The 16,510-nt window shown below is 49.2% G+C and overlaps 1 protein-coding gene across 1 annotated transcript; it reads left to right on the forward strand.

The window, feature by feature from the left end:
• Positions 1–13,029: 13,029 nt before the first annotated feature.
• LOC117884272 (gonadotropin-releasing hormone II receptor-like) lies at positions 13,030–14,834 on the forward strand. Its single transcript, XM_034784539.1, has one exon. The coding sequence runs from the start codon at positions 14,207–14,209 to the stop codon at positions 14,723–14,725; it is 519 nt and encodes a 172-aa protein (XP_034640430.1). The 5' UTR covers positions 13,030–14,206; the 3' UTR covers positions 14,726–14,834.
• The last annotated feature ends 1,676 nt before the right edge of the window (positions 14,835–16,510 follow it).

Genomic DNA, 16,510 nt, shown 5'->3' on the forward strand with positions numbered 1-16,510 from the left:
CTTCCTTTCCTGCTCCTCCCATTCCTCCTCCTCCCCTGGTGCACCCTGGGAATTGTAGTTCCTGGACTCAAAGCTCCTAGGAACAAACTTACAAATGCAGACTGGGGTAGCTAGCTGCACTGACCTAGATACAACAGACACGCTGCTTTTCCTAACTGGGTTTCTAGGATTGGAACAGACCCCAGGCTGGCCCACAAACAACCTGCAAAAGCATTTTGGCCTCCACTTTGCGTCACTTGTGGGTTGATCGTAAAATGATCCAAGCTGAGCTGTCTCCGCTGGGGAAGTGTTTTTTCCAGAATGGATAGCCGTGCTTCCTGTGGGACAAAAGGGGCTTCAGAACAAGAACTAATCTAGAAAACAGGGCGGCTGAACCAAGTGGAGAAACCACTCATCAAGATTTCCATTCAGCTGTTTGTTGGAAAGAAGCAAGAGACGCAAATCATTGCCATTTGCTCTCCCACTGTAAACTCTTCCCCCGTCAGAGCCTCCCAGCTAGTTCGGAGCCACAACTGGGATCCCCTCAAGGATCCCAGCCCTTGTTAGTGTTATTGACTAGAAGGTGTCAACTTGGTTGCTGATGCAGGCCGAGCTGGCAGGGGGTGGGAGGGGGAGGAACGCAGTCTCTCTCCCTGAACCTGTAACTGCCATTGAGCCTAAACGTTATTGTGAAACTGTCTAAGCCGCTCCTCCTCTTCTCTGCATCATTTTATGTCAACAGCTTCCCCTTGGCAAGGTCCACCAGGTGCTTCAGGCAGAGGAACCTGAGCAGTGGCATTGTGACATCAAAGGTAACTCAGCCAGTCATTGCTCGCTGCCTCCGGTACCCAGAGCCTGAACCTGTGGCCATCTCTCCCCTTGCCAGTGCCCATCTGGTGCTGACTGGCCAAGTTGCCCCTGATCTCACAGTGCTTCTCTGCCTGCAGCACCAGAGGGGCACAACGTGGAGGTCCGGCCTTTCTGGTGTCACCAGAATCACTAGGGTTCTGCCCACTGATGCCTCCACCAGTCCCTGAAATTTTAGAACGGATCAAATGTGATCTTCAAAAGCTATCCCATGACGCACAGACAGACAAAATGTCAGCAAGTGGTGTTAGCCCTCATTTTGCTCAGCCGAGTGGCACCTAGGTACTCCAACCGAGATCGAGGCCCCATTATGCTGGTTGCTGGGCAGACACATAGGGAAAGATAGCACCTCACCCGATGAGCTTACCATCGAAATAGACCAGAAAGACAAATTTAACAATGCGAGAGAGCAGGGTGGTCCTGACTCCCAGACAGAGCACCCAGGGTGGAGAGTATTTTTGTATTTCATTCATGGACCTGTATTCACAACAGGCCTGATTCTGATCCTGCCACTGTTTTACACCCGATGTGACTCCATTGATTTCAGTGGAGTTACTCCTGATTCTCACAGGTACGTGAGGTGGTTTGGGCCCAGTATTTTTCAGGAAGAGACACTGAAAGCAATTGGGGTGTTTTTTTGGACTCTAAAGCAGTGGTTCTCAAAGCCAGTCCACCGCTTGTATAGGGAAAGCCCCTGGCGGGCCGGGCCGGTTTGTTTACCTGCTGCGGCCACAGGTTTGGCCGATCGCGGCTCCCACTGGCCGTGGTTCGCCGCTCCAGGCCAATGGGGGCTGCAGGAAGGGTGGCCAGCACATCCCTCGGCCCGCACCGCTTCCAGCAGCTCCCATTGGCCTGGAGTGGCGAACCGCGGCCAGTGGGAGCTGCGATTGGCCGAACCTGCGGACCCGGCAAGTAAACAAACCATCTCGGCCCGCCAGAGGCTTTCCCTACACAGGCGGCGGCCCCAGTCTGAGAACCACTGCCTTATTGAAATAGGTGAAAACACAGTCAGGCTACTGGAGAACAGGTTAGCGCCAACAGAGCCAAACAATCCCAGAGAAGGAATGTGTCCCCTCCTGATAGTGAGAAGCAACTGTATCGAAAGTGGAGGCCGTTTGATAGTAAATTGATATTTGTCTATGAACAATTGTAAATATATTTAAATGATGACCATTGAGTCTGACCTCCTGCATCATGTAGGCCATAGAAATGTACCCCGTGATTCCTGCCTTAAGCCCATAACTTCTGATTTAGCTACAGCATATTTTTTAGAAAAACATCCGATTTTGACTTAAAGATTGCCAAGTGCTTGGAAATCCACCACATCCCCCAGAAAGTGATTCCAATTGTCAGTTACCTACACTATTAAATCATTGTGCCTTATTTCTAGCCTGAATTTATTTAGCTTCAGCTTCTCACTACTGGATCTTGTTATCCCTTTGCCTGCCAGAGCCCTATGGTGTAAGACAGCATCCATTATATCCGATGTAGTGTGTGATACCAAACAAGAAACGACAGAAGCAAATAACGTGCCCATCCCCCATTTGGTCGTCCCTCCATACACAGGAGTTCTTAAGAAGCATTAAAATTGGTGAGTTTGCATATCGCTCTAGAGCATGTCAACAGCGTGTAGCTCTGAACAGCACATTCTCTGTCTGCCGAGTGTTTCCTCGATAAGTATCAGAGCAGAGGATGGAAAGATCACAAGGGATTTACTAACGCTTTGTCTGTTCTTTTTGTTTTTAAGAAGGACAACACGTACTGGTCGATGTTCCCAATATTTACAGAACGATTCACCATCCCTGCTGCATAGTCTGAAAAGCAGATTTATCAGCCTCTAGCTCATCCAAGCCTGTTCTCTCCACTTGAGGTTAAATGTCCCATTTTCTGACAATCCATCTTCTCTCTCTCTTCTTCCTTGGCTTTATGAATGACTCGTAGTGCAAGTGCCGTTTTTCCCTACGCACCCAGAGTCAGCATTTGTCTAATGATTAAAACACTGGAGTGGGCAGCCAGGATCACCTGGGTTTTAATCCTGTCTCCAACAATGACTCACTGAGTGTGGCCACTTAACTTCTCTGTGCCTTAGTTTCCCTATGTGCAAAATCAGGATGCTGTGAGGATTAATTAGCTAATAATGTTCGCAAAGTACTTTGGCCGGTAGTATGGGCCAACTCTTCCTCTTTCATCGATTCAGAAGGGGCAACTGTGATCATCTAGTCTGACCTCATGTAAAACCCAGGCCACAGAACTCCTAGGCTTGGTCTATACACAGTCCTCTTACCAAGTTAAGTGTAAGGATTCCGGGTACGCTGTGTAACCAAACAGTTACGTTGGTACATTTCCTAACATGGGTGTAGGTACATAAGAACAAGCTATACCAGTATAAGGCGCCTTTATAGCAAAATAACTACATCCACACTAGGGGTTTTACTGATTTAACTATGTCGGTTTCAAACCAATATAGTTAAAGTGGTACAAAGATTGTGTGTAGACAAGCCCTTAGTTACACCACTGTGAACTGGGGTAGCTCGATTTACACTAGTGTATCTAAGGGCTGGTCTACACTAGGGCGGGATTGATCTAAGATACACAACTTCAGCTACAAGAATAACGTAGCTGAAGTCGACGTATCTTAGATCGATTTACCTCGGGTCCTCATGGCACGGAATCGACAGCCGCGGCTCCCCCATCGACTCCACTTCCACCTCTCGCTCTGGTGGAGTTCCGGAGTCAACGGGGAGCACGTTCGGGGATCGATTTATCGCGTCTAGACGAGACGCGATAAATCAATCCCCGATAGATTGATTACTACCCGCCGATCCGGCGGGTAGTGAAGACGTACCCTAAGAGGAGTGTGACTCATCAAGTGCTATATAATTATGTTGTGGTCTCTCGCTCCGTCAAATACACAGGTACTGCTCCCAGGTACTTTCAGCAAAGAAGCACATTGCAGGAGCAATTTTCCTGGTGATAAAGCAGCTACTTTGTATCTCAGCCTGACAGGTGTCACATTGGAAAGTGACTTTGGGGAGATATTTCCATCTCTGGTACAATCCCTCTGGCAGTGCTTAGTTCCCCCAGCCTGCTGGGTTACTCCTCCCCTTCCTCTAGGAGAGACACTTCTCACTTAGGGCAATATCGGTACTTCCCTGGATTGTTTGGTTTTCCCGTTTGGAGGCCGTGATCTGTAGGCTGCCCTGTGCATTTGCAGCTCTCCAAACATTCTGCCTGCCTTGCCCCTCCTTAGTTTTTCTCGGTGCTGTCGGAAACTCCAAGTTAATATTTTCCATGTAGTTCCAGAAGGACTGGGTCAGCCTCCTCCAGTCCATTCAATGTCATTGCCATGAGCTAAATGTAAATCCCTTTAGGAAACAGGCAGGCAAATGGGTATGGGGAGGGGAGGGAGTGGGGCGATTGAATAGCTAAATGCAGCATGATCCACCATCGCAGAGTTCAAAGGGGCTGTAGGTTCTTACTATTCTTTGGGATTCCCCAAACTAGTTTGAGTTCACTGACCTTTCCCCCCTGTAATTAAATGTATTTTTTTCAAGGGTGATTCAATCTTTAAAACACAAACTAGTTAGAAAGTCCTGCACTATGCATAGAATATTCCACCCCCTAAGCTAGGCTGATACAAGTACGTGCCCCATGTCTATGTAATATGCTTGTGGAGTGTGTGTTTGGTCACGCTCCAGTGGTCAATCCATGTAGAAGGTAATAGCCTACTACTGCTACCAGCTAAAGGAAGTACTCTTTTTGGCTCAAGAGATAGAGGTGTATTCTGCGTTGCAGAAGGTCCTTTATTCAAACCTCATGGATGACATAAGTTGGATCGTTGCATATGAATGGAACTGGGTGAAATTTTTCAATCAAAACTTTTTTCTGGGGCAAAAAATGAAATTTGTGTCGATTTAACTGAATTGCTTCAGTCCAACAAAACAAAAAGCCCTGAACGCAAATGGAAAGGTTTTGTTTCTACATTTTCAAAATAAAATGTTTTGATTTTTTTATTCAAAATGACTTTTCATTTAGAAATTTCCTATCATTTTATTTTTTTTAAAAATGAAAAACATTTTAAAAGGCTCAAAATCAAAACAAATCTTTTTCAGCTTCAATTTGCTGAAAATTTTGAAAAATGTCAGTTTGGGTTCTATCCAAAACTAATTTTTTTAATTTTAATTGCCAGCAAACTGAACAATCGGGTATCCCCATAGCTAATCCTTGGACTATATGGTTTTCCCTGAAATGATTCTCTCCCTCTGCGCCTTTATTCATCTATTTGCACAGGGAATTAACCGCTTTTCCCCACAAATCAAGCAATTACAAATGACCCTAATTCATTTCCACTCACAGTTCCCCACTTTGTGTGCACAGCTGCCGTATTCCGATGCGTGCATTCGGTGTGCAAATATAGGAACATCTTACACAGACAGTTATGCACCTAGGACGTCATGCCCTCCAGGGCTTTCCCGCTCTCATTTCCTTTGTTAATCTGTGTAATTTTGGGTGTCGTTATCTGTATCTGGTTTCTTGTACAGGCCCTGTTGGAGGAAGGAAAAGGTTACCTTGTTTTATACTGAGTCACTAGCACTGAGCTTTTGTGTGTGAATAAGTACTGCTATTGCCTCTCCTCCAGGGGATTGTAACAGTTCTTCAAAAGGTCACAGCACTTGGCACGAGTCCATAATTGTTCATGATCAGGGACGGCTCCAGACACCAGCTGACCAAGCATGTGCTTGGGGCGGCACCTTGGGGCAGGGCAGCGCTCGGGTTTTTATTTATTTATTTATTGGTTCGTCGGGGCAGCGCTGGAGGGTTTTTTTTGTTTGTTTCCGCGTTGCGGCGCTCGGGGTGGTGGGGTTTCGGGCGGCACAGCACTCGGGGGGGGCGGGGGCTTGGCGCTCGGAGGGGGGGCAGGGGCTGGCGCGGCGTGGTGCTCGGACGGGGGCGGGGGCTTGGCACGATGCTCAGAGGGGGGGGCGGGGGCTTTGGATGGCACGGCCCTTGGAGGGGGCGGGGCTTCGGGCGGCTCGGGGGCGGGGCTTCGGGCGGCGTGGTGCTCGGAGGGGGGATTTCGGCGGCGCTGGGGTGGGGGTACAGCGGCACGGCGCTTGCGGGGGTGGGAGGCCCCCTCTTTTTTGTCTGGGGCGGCAAAAAAGTTAGAGCCGGCCCTGTTCATGATACCAGGGAAAATAATGTGGCTTGCTGTTGCTCCCATGGAAATCAATGAGAGTTTGGCCATTTACTCTCATTGGTTCATTGCTTTTGCCTGTGTGTTTTAATTCAGCCTAGAATTCTGCACTCGCTTGCTCGGCATCACAGACAGAGCCGATGTTTCGGGGTTCACTCCCCCCCTCCGAAGTCGCTTTGAGTTGCAGGTGTGAATAATCCCCCCCTCCAAAATGAAACATGGCCAAAAGTTTAGCCTAACTTTCAGGTCGAAACCGCTTGGTGTGGCACAAAGACACCTCATTTTTGCATGCTGCCCGCCGGAAACCATTGTTCAACTCAGATTTAACAGGCTTGCTGATAGCTCTGCGAACCTCAGCAAACTTGGCCTGAGTCTGGGCTTTGCAATGAGCACGTGAACATCGCCCCATTGCAGGTTTGGTTACAAAAGGCAGACCCGGTTCTGGGAGTGGAAGGCTGAGCCATCCCCCTGCCGATTACTCGGAGGCGCCATCTTCTGGAGACGAATGTGAATGTCAAAGACAGTATTCAAAGTTGTTAACTAATTTTTAGCATTGAGCCTTTCATGGGATTTTCTTCCTGATACACACAATCCAGTGTGTGTTGGACTTCTACATTACCCAAACTGATATTATAGTTCATCTCTTCCTCTCTGTCTTTATGTCATCTGAGGAACTCTTCATTCTTTATAGCACCTGCTTTCCCAGCTCCTTCCCCTGAGCCGGAGAGCAGGACATGGAACTCTCAACACCGCCTCTTCGATCCTCTGAAGAGATTTTTACAGGTATTTAGACAGTGAACCAATCAGCTCTCTAAATCACTAAGTCCCATCAACTTGCAATGAGATTTAGTCTTTTACGGCTAGATCCACAAAGTGACGTAGGTACCTAACGGCCATTTTAGGTGCCTATGTCCGAAACAGAGCTCCTCAAAACCTCTGTTCAGCTGCTGCCTACGTCGCCGCTGGTACAGTCCCCTACATTTCTGCCAGTGGGCATCTGCAAAGCCACCTGAGTCCTGATGCCGTCGAGGAGAGGGAGATGGTGGCTGTGGTGTTCCTGTGGATTTAAGAGAATGAATAGACTCTTCAAGGTGTTGGGGGCTGACCCTGGGAGGAGGCAGCTGGTTCAAGGTTAGACTGACCTTCGTTCAGATGCTCTGGAGATATGTTAACTGTTTATCTAGTAAAGACTGTTAAGTTACTAGCAATGAATTATTATTAAGACTAGTGGGTTACTTCAATATAAAACCCCACCGTGGTGGTCCCCATGTCCTCCATTCCCTGGGCTATCAGGTGTAAGGGTTCCTCCTCGATTTTTTAGTGAGAAAGGACCAACCTACCTTAGGAGCCTAACTCAGGAGAGGGTCCACAGCGGCGAGTCCCCAGTCTCTAAGGGTCTGTCTGCATTAGAGCTGGGAAGTGTCCATTTCGGCTGGAGGAGACGTGCCCAACAGAAGTGCAGCTGCATCACAAGGGGCTCTAACCACCCACTCCTGGTCCCGTCCAAGACCATAGGTTTGTTCTTGGGAGGCTAGCCCCTCCCACCACTCGCACTGCTGTGGCCACACTTCTGTTTTTAGTGCACTAGTGTGCCCAGAGCTCGTGTGGGTATGGCTTCTCATGTTTCCAGCTCTAGTGTAGACATACCCTACATCCAGGTCAAAGGGAGGTGCCTGAGTCCCCTTGAGGGGCAGGGCTTAGGCCACACCCCCCTCCTCAGCATTTCCTACTGGATCCTTACTCAGTGTGCTGGCTTCTGGGAATCCCATTCCACAGTCTCCATGCATTGTATAGAGAGCCTGGACACTTAACTCAGGACTGAGAATTACACTGGGTGCAGGGTGTCTAAAATTAGATGTCAGCCTAACCCTTTTGTGGATCTAGCTCTGAGTGCCTGCGTCTCTTTCGAAAACGGGCCATAGGCTTCTAAGTCACTAAGGGACTTCTGAACATTTTATCCAGTTCCTAGCCTCCTCTTCCCTCTGTGTTTAATTCCCAATTAATGGCTTTCCATTCAGGAGCGCATCCCCTCCTTATTAATCCCCATCAGTGGGGCTAATAAAGAGCTGTGTGCTCCTGGAACTTTGCTGTGTGTGTGTGCGTGTCGCGGTTGTCTAAGCAACAGCACAATCAACAAAAATCCGTGTAATAATTACTGATTTACAGACAACTGATGCGCTGGAATGGTGATGCTGTCCCTGAAGAGGCAACATTCAGCTATGCTGTAAGCAGGTACAGCATCTGAATTTGGCCGTTTCCCTGAAGACAGCAGATCTGTCATTGTTTCCTAGGCCTGCTCATTAAATCCTCACGTGGGTGGCTCATTAAATCCTAAAAGGAAAGGAGGCCAATTTAGTCATTAATATTTGCAAAACCAAAAGCGCTCCCATACTGGTCCCTGACTGGATCCAGCCCAAGTGCTCCACTGAAATATGTATTGGTACCTGGACGTTCACTGCCTGATACCTGTTTTCACGTATGTGTCAAATCTTGAAGTCCTTATTCTGTTGTTACCTAGTCCATATGCAGTTTTGTCTGTGTATGGACTATCTTAAAAATGGAATAAGGACCTCAAGGTTTGACCCATGGCAAAGAATTGTTTCTGCTTTTCTTTGGAGCGGTTTGATTCAGGGCCCGGTTAATGAGCTGTTTCCTGATCTCGATAGCAAATAATGCTATTGTATCTATTTATATTATATATAAAGCTAGATTTGTGCCCCATCTCACCACAGAGGCGCTCAGCTTTCTGCACAAGTTAAAATACAGACCTAACAAGCATCATAAAATACACCTGCTAAGCCCTGAATGCACTGGAGCTGTGTAACTGAGGAGTGCTTCCCCTCTCCCGGGGCTCCTATCAAAGCAGCTTTCCTTGCGCATTGTTAAAGCATTATGCTAGATTAACCTGAATTACATTGGGCGGTGGGGTCTCTCTATGATAATTCCAGTGCCAGGAGTAGGGAGCGGAATGACACTCCTCTTTTGCATAGACAGAGCACTGTAACAGCGCTCCCAGCCACCCTGCTATCTCTCTGCATCTTCTCTTTACTGGGAGGCAGATCTGCATCATGCGGACCACTGGCTAAATGCAGGAGAGGAGCAGGCTGACATTTTTGGCACTGGCTAGGAAGGACAAATAAAGAGAGAGGCAGCGGTTTTCCTTTCCCTTAAGGGCATGCGGATACCAGGTATGTTCCCATCCGATGAATTGAATACAGCACCTCCAATCAGCACAGATACTGGGCTTCCTTCCTGTCATTCCTCCTTCCCGTGGACTGGCAATAATAGGAGAAGTGACCCGTTTGGTACTCTGTCATTGCTATCGCTTTTTGCTTGCTTTTGGGGTTTGAGCTAAGACTCTGGTAATATTTGCGCTTACTTTCTTTGTGGGGGGGCTGCAGCAAAGCAAATAGCTGTAACTAGCCACGGAGCATGGACTAAATGATAGTAAGGAGAAGAGGGAGAGCAAGTGTGAGTGTGTAGTAACAATAAGTTAGTTGGGGAGCAGGATGTCGATGCAGTCTCTGCTGATGGTTTTATTTCTGTAACTTCACCAGGGGAAAGCACATTCTTTCTGTGTAAGTGAAACTGAGCGTCAGCCCCGGCTGCATGAAACAGTTTGTAAGCTGCTTGCATTCATCGGTGCTTATTGTTTGTGTTCTCCTAAATTTGAGTCTTTGCCCTCGAAAGTGGGCTTGTTCACGATATCATTCTGTACGGGAGCACAGGGCAGTTTCAGTGGAACAGTGGTGACTCTGCACAGTTGAGTTACCTGGGCGAGAATCTGGCTTTGAAACTGTATAGGTTGCATCTTTCTGCAGGGAAAACCCCCCCACAAATAAACATGTTTAGAGACAGTTGTGGGGCACTGTTTGGGGGATGACTTCATGTCACCATCCAGATGAATGAAAGGAGGGGGGTGAACCGCTCTTCGCATCTGTGAGAAGTGCTCGTGTGTATCTTTATTATGAGCAGAGAGGAAAAAGAAAAAGAGAGACTCCTCTCTTGCTTTTTTATTAACGGCACATCTTTTATTTTCCTTTGCTTACTGAACCCAGAGCTCGGCAGGATGTCTCTGTTCTGCTGAGAAGCAGGTGAGGTTTGTGGGTTTGTTATACGCTGGAAGTTGGAATCAGATATTGATAGGCAGCCCTGGAGATCAGATTAATAAGGACTGAGAAAATGTCATGAGCCTTGACACCAAAGATGGATGGCATCTGGAGCTGGTTTGTTTTGGAAAAATCTTGTCAGTTGGGTTTGGGTTTTGCAGTGATTTGGCATTGGTTCAGAATCAGGTCCTTTTCTGTCTGGACCCACAATGTTCAGGGAGCGTGTGTGTGCATGTGTGTACCTAGGGATTCGTGTCAATGGTTCTAATACAGGTCCCTGACTATCTCCAACAGAGCTGGGCAAAACCAGTCGTGGCGTGGTTACGCTAAACCTTGTCATTCATGAGTTTTGTAAAACAAACCTGACAACCCAGTTCAGCCGGGGGTCCTATTTTTTTTTTTTTTTTTTTTTTTTGGACTCCCAAAGTTTGGCAGATTCAGGCCAATGGCCCATCTCCACTTAGCAAGCAATAAGTTTAGATCAGAGTTTTAAAAATGTCCTTGGGCCAAATTCCTTCCTGGTGTAATATGGACCTGTAAACGTCCGGTGCGGGGGTCGGGCCCTCTCAGGGGCCGTCGGGGGCCAGGCCGCCTCACTACACGGCCTGGATCGGTCTCAGGGTTCCGCCCCTCTGGCAGGGACTAGGCCAACGGTACACGGCCTCTGCAATGCGCTCCTGCTCTCCGTCAGGGTCCGGCAGTAACTCAGGCCCGGGCTCCGGTCCTCACTGCCGGAGCTGGGGATTACAAAGTCAGTCAAGCCCCCGCGCTAGCTCAGGGCGGGGCAATAAACAATAGTTCGGGCGCTCAGCTCCGTGGATCAGGAGCTGAGTCCTGACAAACTCAGGACGTCCCAGGCCCTTATTCAGGGGAGGGCAACCCCCAATAGTCCAGGGGGCTCAGAACCTTCCTTCAGGCTGAGCCGTAAAGTCAGGAGTTAAGGCCCGGCCCTCAGTCAGGGCGGGGCAACAAACAATAGTTCAGGGGCTCAGGACCTTCCTGCAGGCTGAGCAGTAAAGTCAGGAGTTAAGGCCCGGCCCTCAGTCAGGGCGGGGCAACAAACAATAGTTCAGGGGCTCAGGACCTTCCTGCAGGCTGAGCCCAAACAGAGTTAGTAGGCCCTGGCCCTCAGTCAGGGCGGGGCAACAAACAATAGTTCAGGGGCTCAGGACCTTCCTGCAGGCTGAGCCCAGGCAGAGTTAGTAGGCCCAGGCCCTCAGTCAGGGCGGGGCAACAAATAATAGTTCAGGGGTTCGGGCTCAGGTCTGGGTATCAGGAGCTGAGCACGGACAAACTCGGGACGCCCCAGGCCCTTAGTCAGGGCGGGGCAACAAACAATAGTTCAGGGCAGCAACCAATAGTTCCGTAGCGGTGTCAGAGCGCTGGCTGGAGGGGGAGGCTGCCACCCGTTAAGTGGGGTGGCAGGGGGGACACAGGCCCACCCACTCCACTGTGTCCCAGCCCGGGGCCCTAAGAGCGGCAGTCAGTCTGCCGCTGTGTTGGTGGGGTCCTGACCGCAACACACCAACATTGGTTCGCTCTCTGTTGTAGCTAGACTGGGGTCAGCTACCCCCGGGCTGCTTTCCATTTCCCCCTCCATTTGTACCTGCTCCCCGCTGGGCTCGGCAGCGGGGTCCCACACCATGGGTTCCTCAGTTCGCAGAGGGTCGTCCGGGTCGGGTTGCTCCTCCGGTCTCCAGTCAGGGGGGCGCTCGGGCCCCTCCTCGGGGTACCGTGCTCGGGGCAAGGGTGGCCAGTCTACGTCGGGGTACCTTGCTTGGGGAAGGCTTGGCCAATCCGCGTCGGGGTACCTGGCTCTGGGGAGGTCCGGTCGGCCGGCGTCCAGGTATCTGGCTCTGGGGAGGCTCGGTCCGTCCGCGTCGGGGTACCTGGCTCTGGAAAGGCTCGGTCTAGCCGGAGCTCGCACCGGCACGTCTGGCCTCTCCGGCCGCTGGGCTCTAACTGAGAGCTGGGGCCTGGCTCTTATACTTCCTGTCCCGCCCCTTGACTTCCGGGGGGCGGGAACAGGTGGCGGTGGCTCCGCCCACTTGGGTGCCAATTCAGGCTCCTCTCCCTCAGGGGCTGTCGGGGGCCAGGCCGCCTCACTACACGACCGACTACAGGGGTCTCACACCAAAGATGGCCTGCTGTGTCAAATCCTTCTGAGTGTTGTCTGTGTTGTGCTAACATAGCTCAGTGCTCCTGTTCCAGGGAATAAACAGATAAAATTGGCAGCCATGAAACCTGTTCATGCTGTAAGTGAATCAATGTTAGATGGTGATTGCGAGGCATTTTTCTGGGCAGAGTGCAGGACAGGCCTTCGCAATATGAGCCACTGTGTTATCGGCTGCTAGTGTGCAGAGACTACTGCCTGTCCTACTGACCAGTGTTGTCCCATTGTTTCCTTGTGCTCCTCCATCAGTGTGACTATACCCATCTGTTTCCTCTTGTCTTATACTTAGGGTATGTCTTCACTACCGGCCGGATCGGCGGGCAGCAATCAATCCAGCAGGGATCGATTTATCGCGTCTAGTCTAGACGCGATAAATCAACCCTCAAGCGCTCTCCCGTCGACTCCTATATTCCACCGCCACGAGAGGTGTAGGCAGAGTTGACAGGGGAGCGGCAGCAGTCGATTCACCGTAGTGAAGACACCGCGGTAAGTAGATCTAAGTACGTCGACTTCAGCTACATTATTTACGTAACTGAAGTTGCGTTCCCCCCCCCCCCTTAGTGTAGACCAGGCCTAAGATTGTAAGTTCCTTGGAGTGGGGACCGTCTTTTTGTCCTGTGTTTGTACAGCGCCTAGCACAATGGGGTCCTGCTCCATGACTAGGGCTCCCAGGCAATACAGTATCACAAATAATGAATAATAATAATATAATCCCAGTGACCTGAACAGGGCAATATGCAGGTGTCTGGGGTGTCATAGGTTCGTGGCGGCTGTGCTAACATGGATAGGAGAGGTATTTTTGCTCAGATTGCTGCCTCCCATGGAAATACTTATGAGGAAAGGAAGACTCCATAGGTCTCCGCCTCATGGAGCTTTCCTGGGATTGTGGTGTGGAGGGATGGGATTTGACACCTCTTCTCTGCACACAGCGTACAACAGCCAGTGGTTCTATCTCCAGAGCCACAGACCCAAGCTCACTGCACAACAGCAGACCAGGGGAGAATGTAAACAAAGACACTGGTTTGGATACCCCTACTGTAAAGAAAAGTGCCAACGGGTCTTCAATGAGGAGTCAGACCCTCTGTTTTTAATGTCTTATCACATGGATCTTCTCCCACACCCAGTATAAACTCCATGGAACTCAACATATCTACTTCAGAGCACCACAGTTCCAGAGATTCTCAGTATTTCAAGTGCATTTTAACTCCTCGTTAGACCAGAGGGTCTCTATTTTTGGTCAAACGACCAGCTGGGTTCCACCAAGCTCTTACTGGGTCATCTGCACAGTTGGCTGGTCACATGGGACTGTCGCCTCCTTGTTTCCACCTGCTAAGCAGCATTGAAAAGTGCTTAAAATACATTTCCATGTGAGCGGTTGCTATAGTCACCATGGAGATGATGTGTTGTTATGAGGAGGAGGTGGCGATGGGCCCCACAATAGCAAATGGAAGAGGATGCAGCTCAATGGGACAATCTGTGTAGTAAGATGTGGTCCACATTATGGAAACTAGGCAACTGAGAAGAAATTGTACTGTTGTTTGTTGCTTGTCTCTGCCTGTTTGTTTGTCTGTCTGGTCTTTCAGCCTGTAAGCTCTTTGGGGCAGGCACAATCTTTTGGTTTTAATAGTCGAAGTTTCATAGAGTTTATGGGTAGACTGGACCTTTAGATTGTCTAGTCAGACCCCACGCCCAGCTTATTGGCCCTGGTCGGGGCCGTTAAGGCACTACCAGTTAAGAATATTAAAACATTTGAGAATCCTTGGCTAAGTCTATCGAGCCTCCCTCTCCATCACATTTAAAGCTGTCCCATGCTAAATGGACACCTGACAGGGATTTTAGGCCTAGCTTTCTTCTCTGATTTTGCCATTTGTTCTCCTGCAGGGAATGCCTGAAGAACGGGACCTTATGACGCCTCCTCAGTCAGCTGATGTCGTGGATGAAAACCTCTCTGTTTCCGGCTGCCCCGAGCCCTGGATCGAACCCACTTTCACGCTAGCAGCCAGGGTCCGTGTGATCGTCACCATTTGCTTTTTCCTGATAGCAGCATCCAGCAACTCAGTTGTGTTATACAGCATCATGAGGAAGAGAAGGAAGTCCCATGTCCGGCTGCTGATACTAAGCTTAACGGTGGCAGATTTACTGGTGACCTTCACGGTCATGCCCCTGGACGCTGTATGGAACGTGACGGTCCAGTGGTACGCCGGGGACCTGCCGTGTAAATTGCTGAACTTCCTCAAACTCTTTGCCATGTACTCTGCAGCGCTGGTGCTTGTGGTTATCAGCCTAGACCGGCACTCAGCCATCCTCCACCCCTTTGCCTTCGCTAATTCCAGTCGACGCAACAGACTCATGTTATGCGTCGCTTGGGTCATGAGCCTTCTGCTGGCCTCGCCCCAGGTATGAGCGCAACTCCATTGTAAAGCTGGGGTTGCTTCAAACAGGAAGTGCCACACTTTAGAATAAGCAAAAGTGAATGTCCACCTTGCGCTGGGCGAATGGTTTGGGGGATGATCAGGAATCAAGAGGAAGGATGGTCCAATGGTTAGGGCACTAACTGGAGACTTGAGTTCAATTACCTGCTCTACCATGGACTTCCTGTGTGACCTAGGGGAAGTTGCTCAGTGGCTCTGGGCCTCAGTTCCCCATCTGTACAATGGGGATAATAGCGCTGCCCTGCCTTGCAGGGAGGTTGTGAGGATAAATCCACTAGAGATTGTGAGGTGCTCAGATACTGCAGTGATGGGAAGCCATCTGCAGTACCTAAGCCAGACTGATAATATGCCCATTATTTTCCAAGAGGAAGCCAGGTCCTAACTTGTTGCTGAATTTTGAGGAGTTCAGGCCTGAGATATTCTTGCAGCTGGCACAGATCCCATCTCAGCACAGCTATAGTAGGGAAGAGCCTCATGGTTTAGTGTCCCATCCCCAGCACACAGGGAGGTGTTCAAATCCGGTTACGGTTCAGATCTGCAGATGTTGAGGTAGATAATAAGAAGTGGGACTTCTAGAACACTTATGAACATAAGAACATAGGAGCTGCCATACAGGGTCAGACCAATGGTCCATCTAGCGCAGTATCCGGTCTTCTGACAGTGGCCAGTTCCACCTTCTCCAGAGGGAATCAACAGGACAGGGCAATTATTGAGAGATCCATCCCCTGACATCCAGTCCCAGCTTTCTGGCAGTCAGAGGTTTAGGGACACCCAGAGCATGGGGTTGCATCCCTGAACATCTTGGCTAATAGTCACTGATAGGCCTATCCTCCATGAATTTATCTAAATTTTTTTTTGGACCCAGTTATACTTTTGGCTGTCACAACATCCCCTGGCCATGAATGCCACAGGTTGACTCTGCGTTGTGTGAAGAAGTCCTTCCTTTTGTTTGTTTTAAACCCACTGCCTATTAATTTCATTGGGTGACCCCTGGTCCTTGTGTTATGTGAAGAGTTAAATAACATTTCCTTATTCACTATCTCCACACTATTCATGATTTTATAGACTTCTAGCATATCCCCTTTTAGTCGTCTCTTTCCCCCCGGTCTTTTTAAATCTCTCCTAACATGGAAGCTGTTCCATACCCCTAATCAGTTTTGTTGCCCTTCTCTGTACTCTTTGCAATTCTAACATAACTTTTTTGAGATGAGGCGACCAGAACTGCATGCCAGTATTCCAGGTATGGGTGTACCATGGATTTATATCATGGCATTATGATATTTTCTATCTTATTATCTATCCCTTTCCTAAGGGATTCTGTTTTCTTTTTTGACGGCTGCTGCACATTGAGCAGATGTTTTCAGAGAACTAATATTATGGATGTTAACTCATTCATCATCACCGTGCCCTAGGGAGAATGGTAATTGTTACAATTTCCATTGTACACTGAGAAAATGAGACGCGGGAAGGTGAAATAACAGGCCCAGAATCTTGGAAGAACTTGCTGCCTGAGCCGGGACTATAACTTGGGAATTTCTGGCTTCCACTCCCATACACCATGCCTGTCTCTTGAACCACTCCAGGTTCTCCAAAGTCTATGGTCAGTGCATTCTGCAGCTATTAGAGTATCCTGGAACTCAGCCCTTCTTTGCTCACTGCCCCTTTCTCATTGTTCCAGCTTGTGAGGAAGAGTTTAGGGTATGTCTACACTACGAAATTAGTTCGAATTTATAGAAGCCGGTTTTATTGAAATCGG

Source organism: Trachemys scripta, chromosome 10, assembly GCF_013100865.1.
Source record: "Trachemys scripta elegans isolate TJP31775 chromosome 10, CAS_Tse_1.0, whole genome shotgun sequence".
NCBI lineage: Eukaryota > Metazoa > Chordata > Testudines > Emydidae > Trachemys > Trachemys scripta.

Coding starts and splice junctions, on each gene's coding strand:
- LOC117884272 (XM_034784539.1), top strand. CDS start 14,207: ATGCCTGAAGAACGGGACCTTATGACGCCTCCTCAGTCAGCTGATGTC.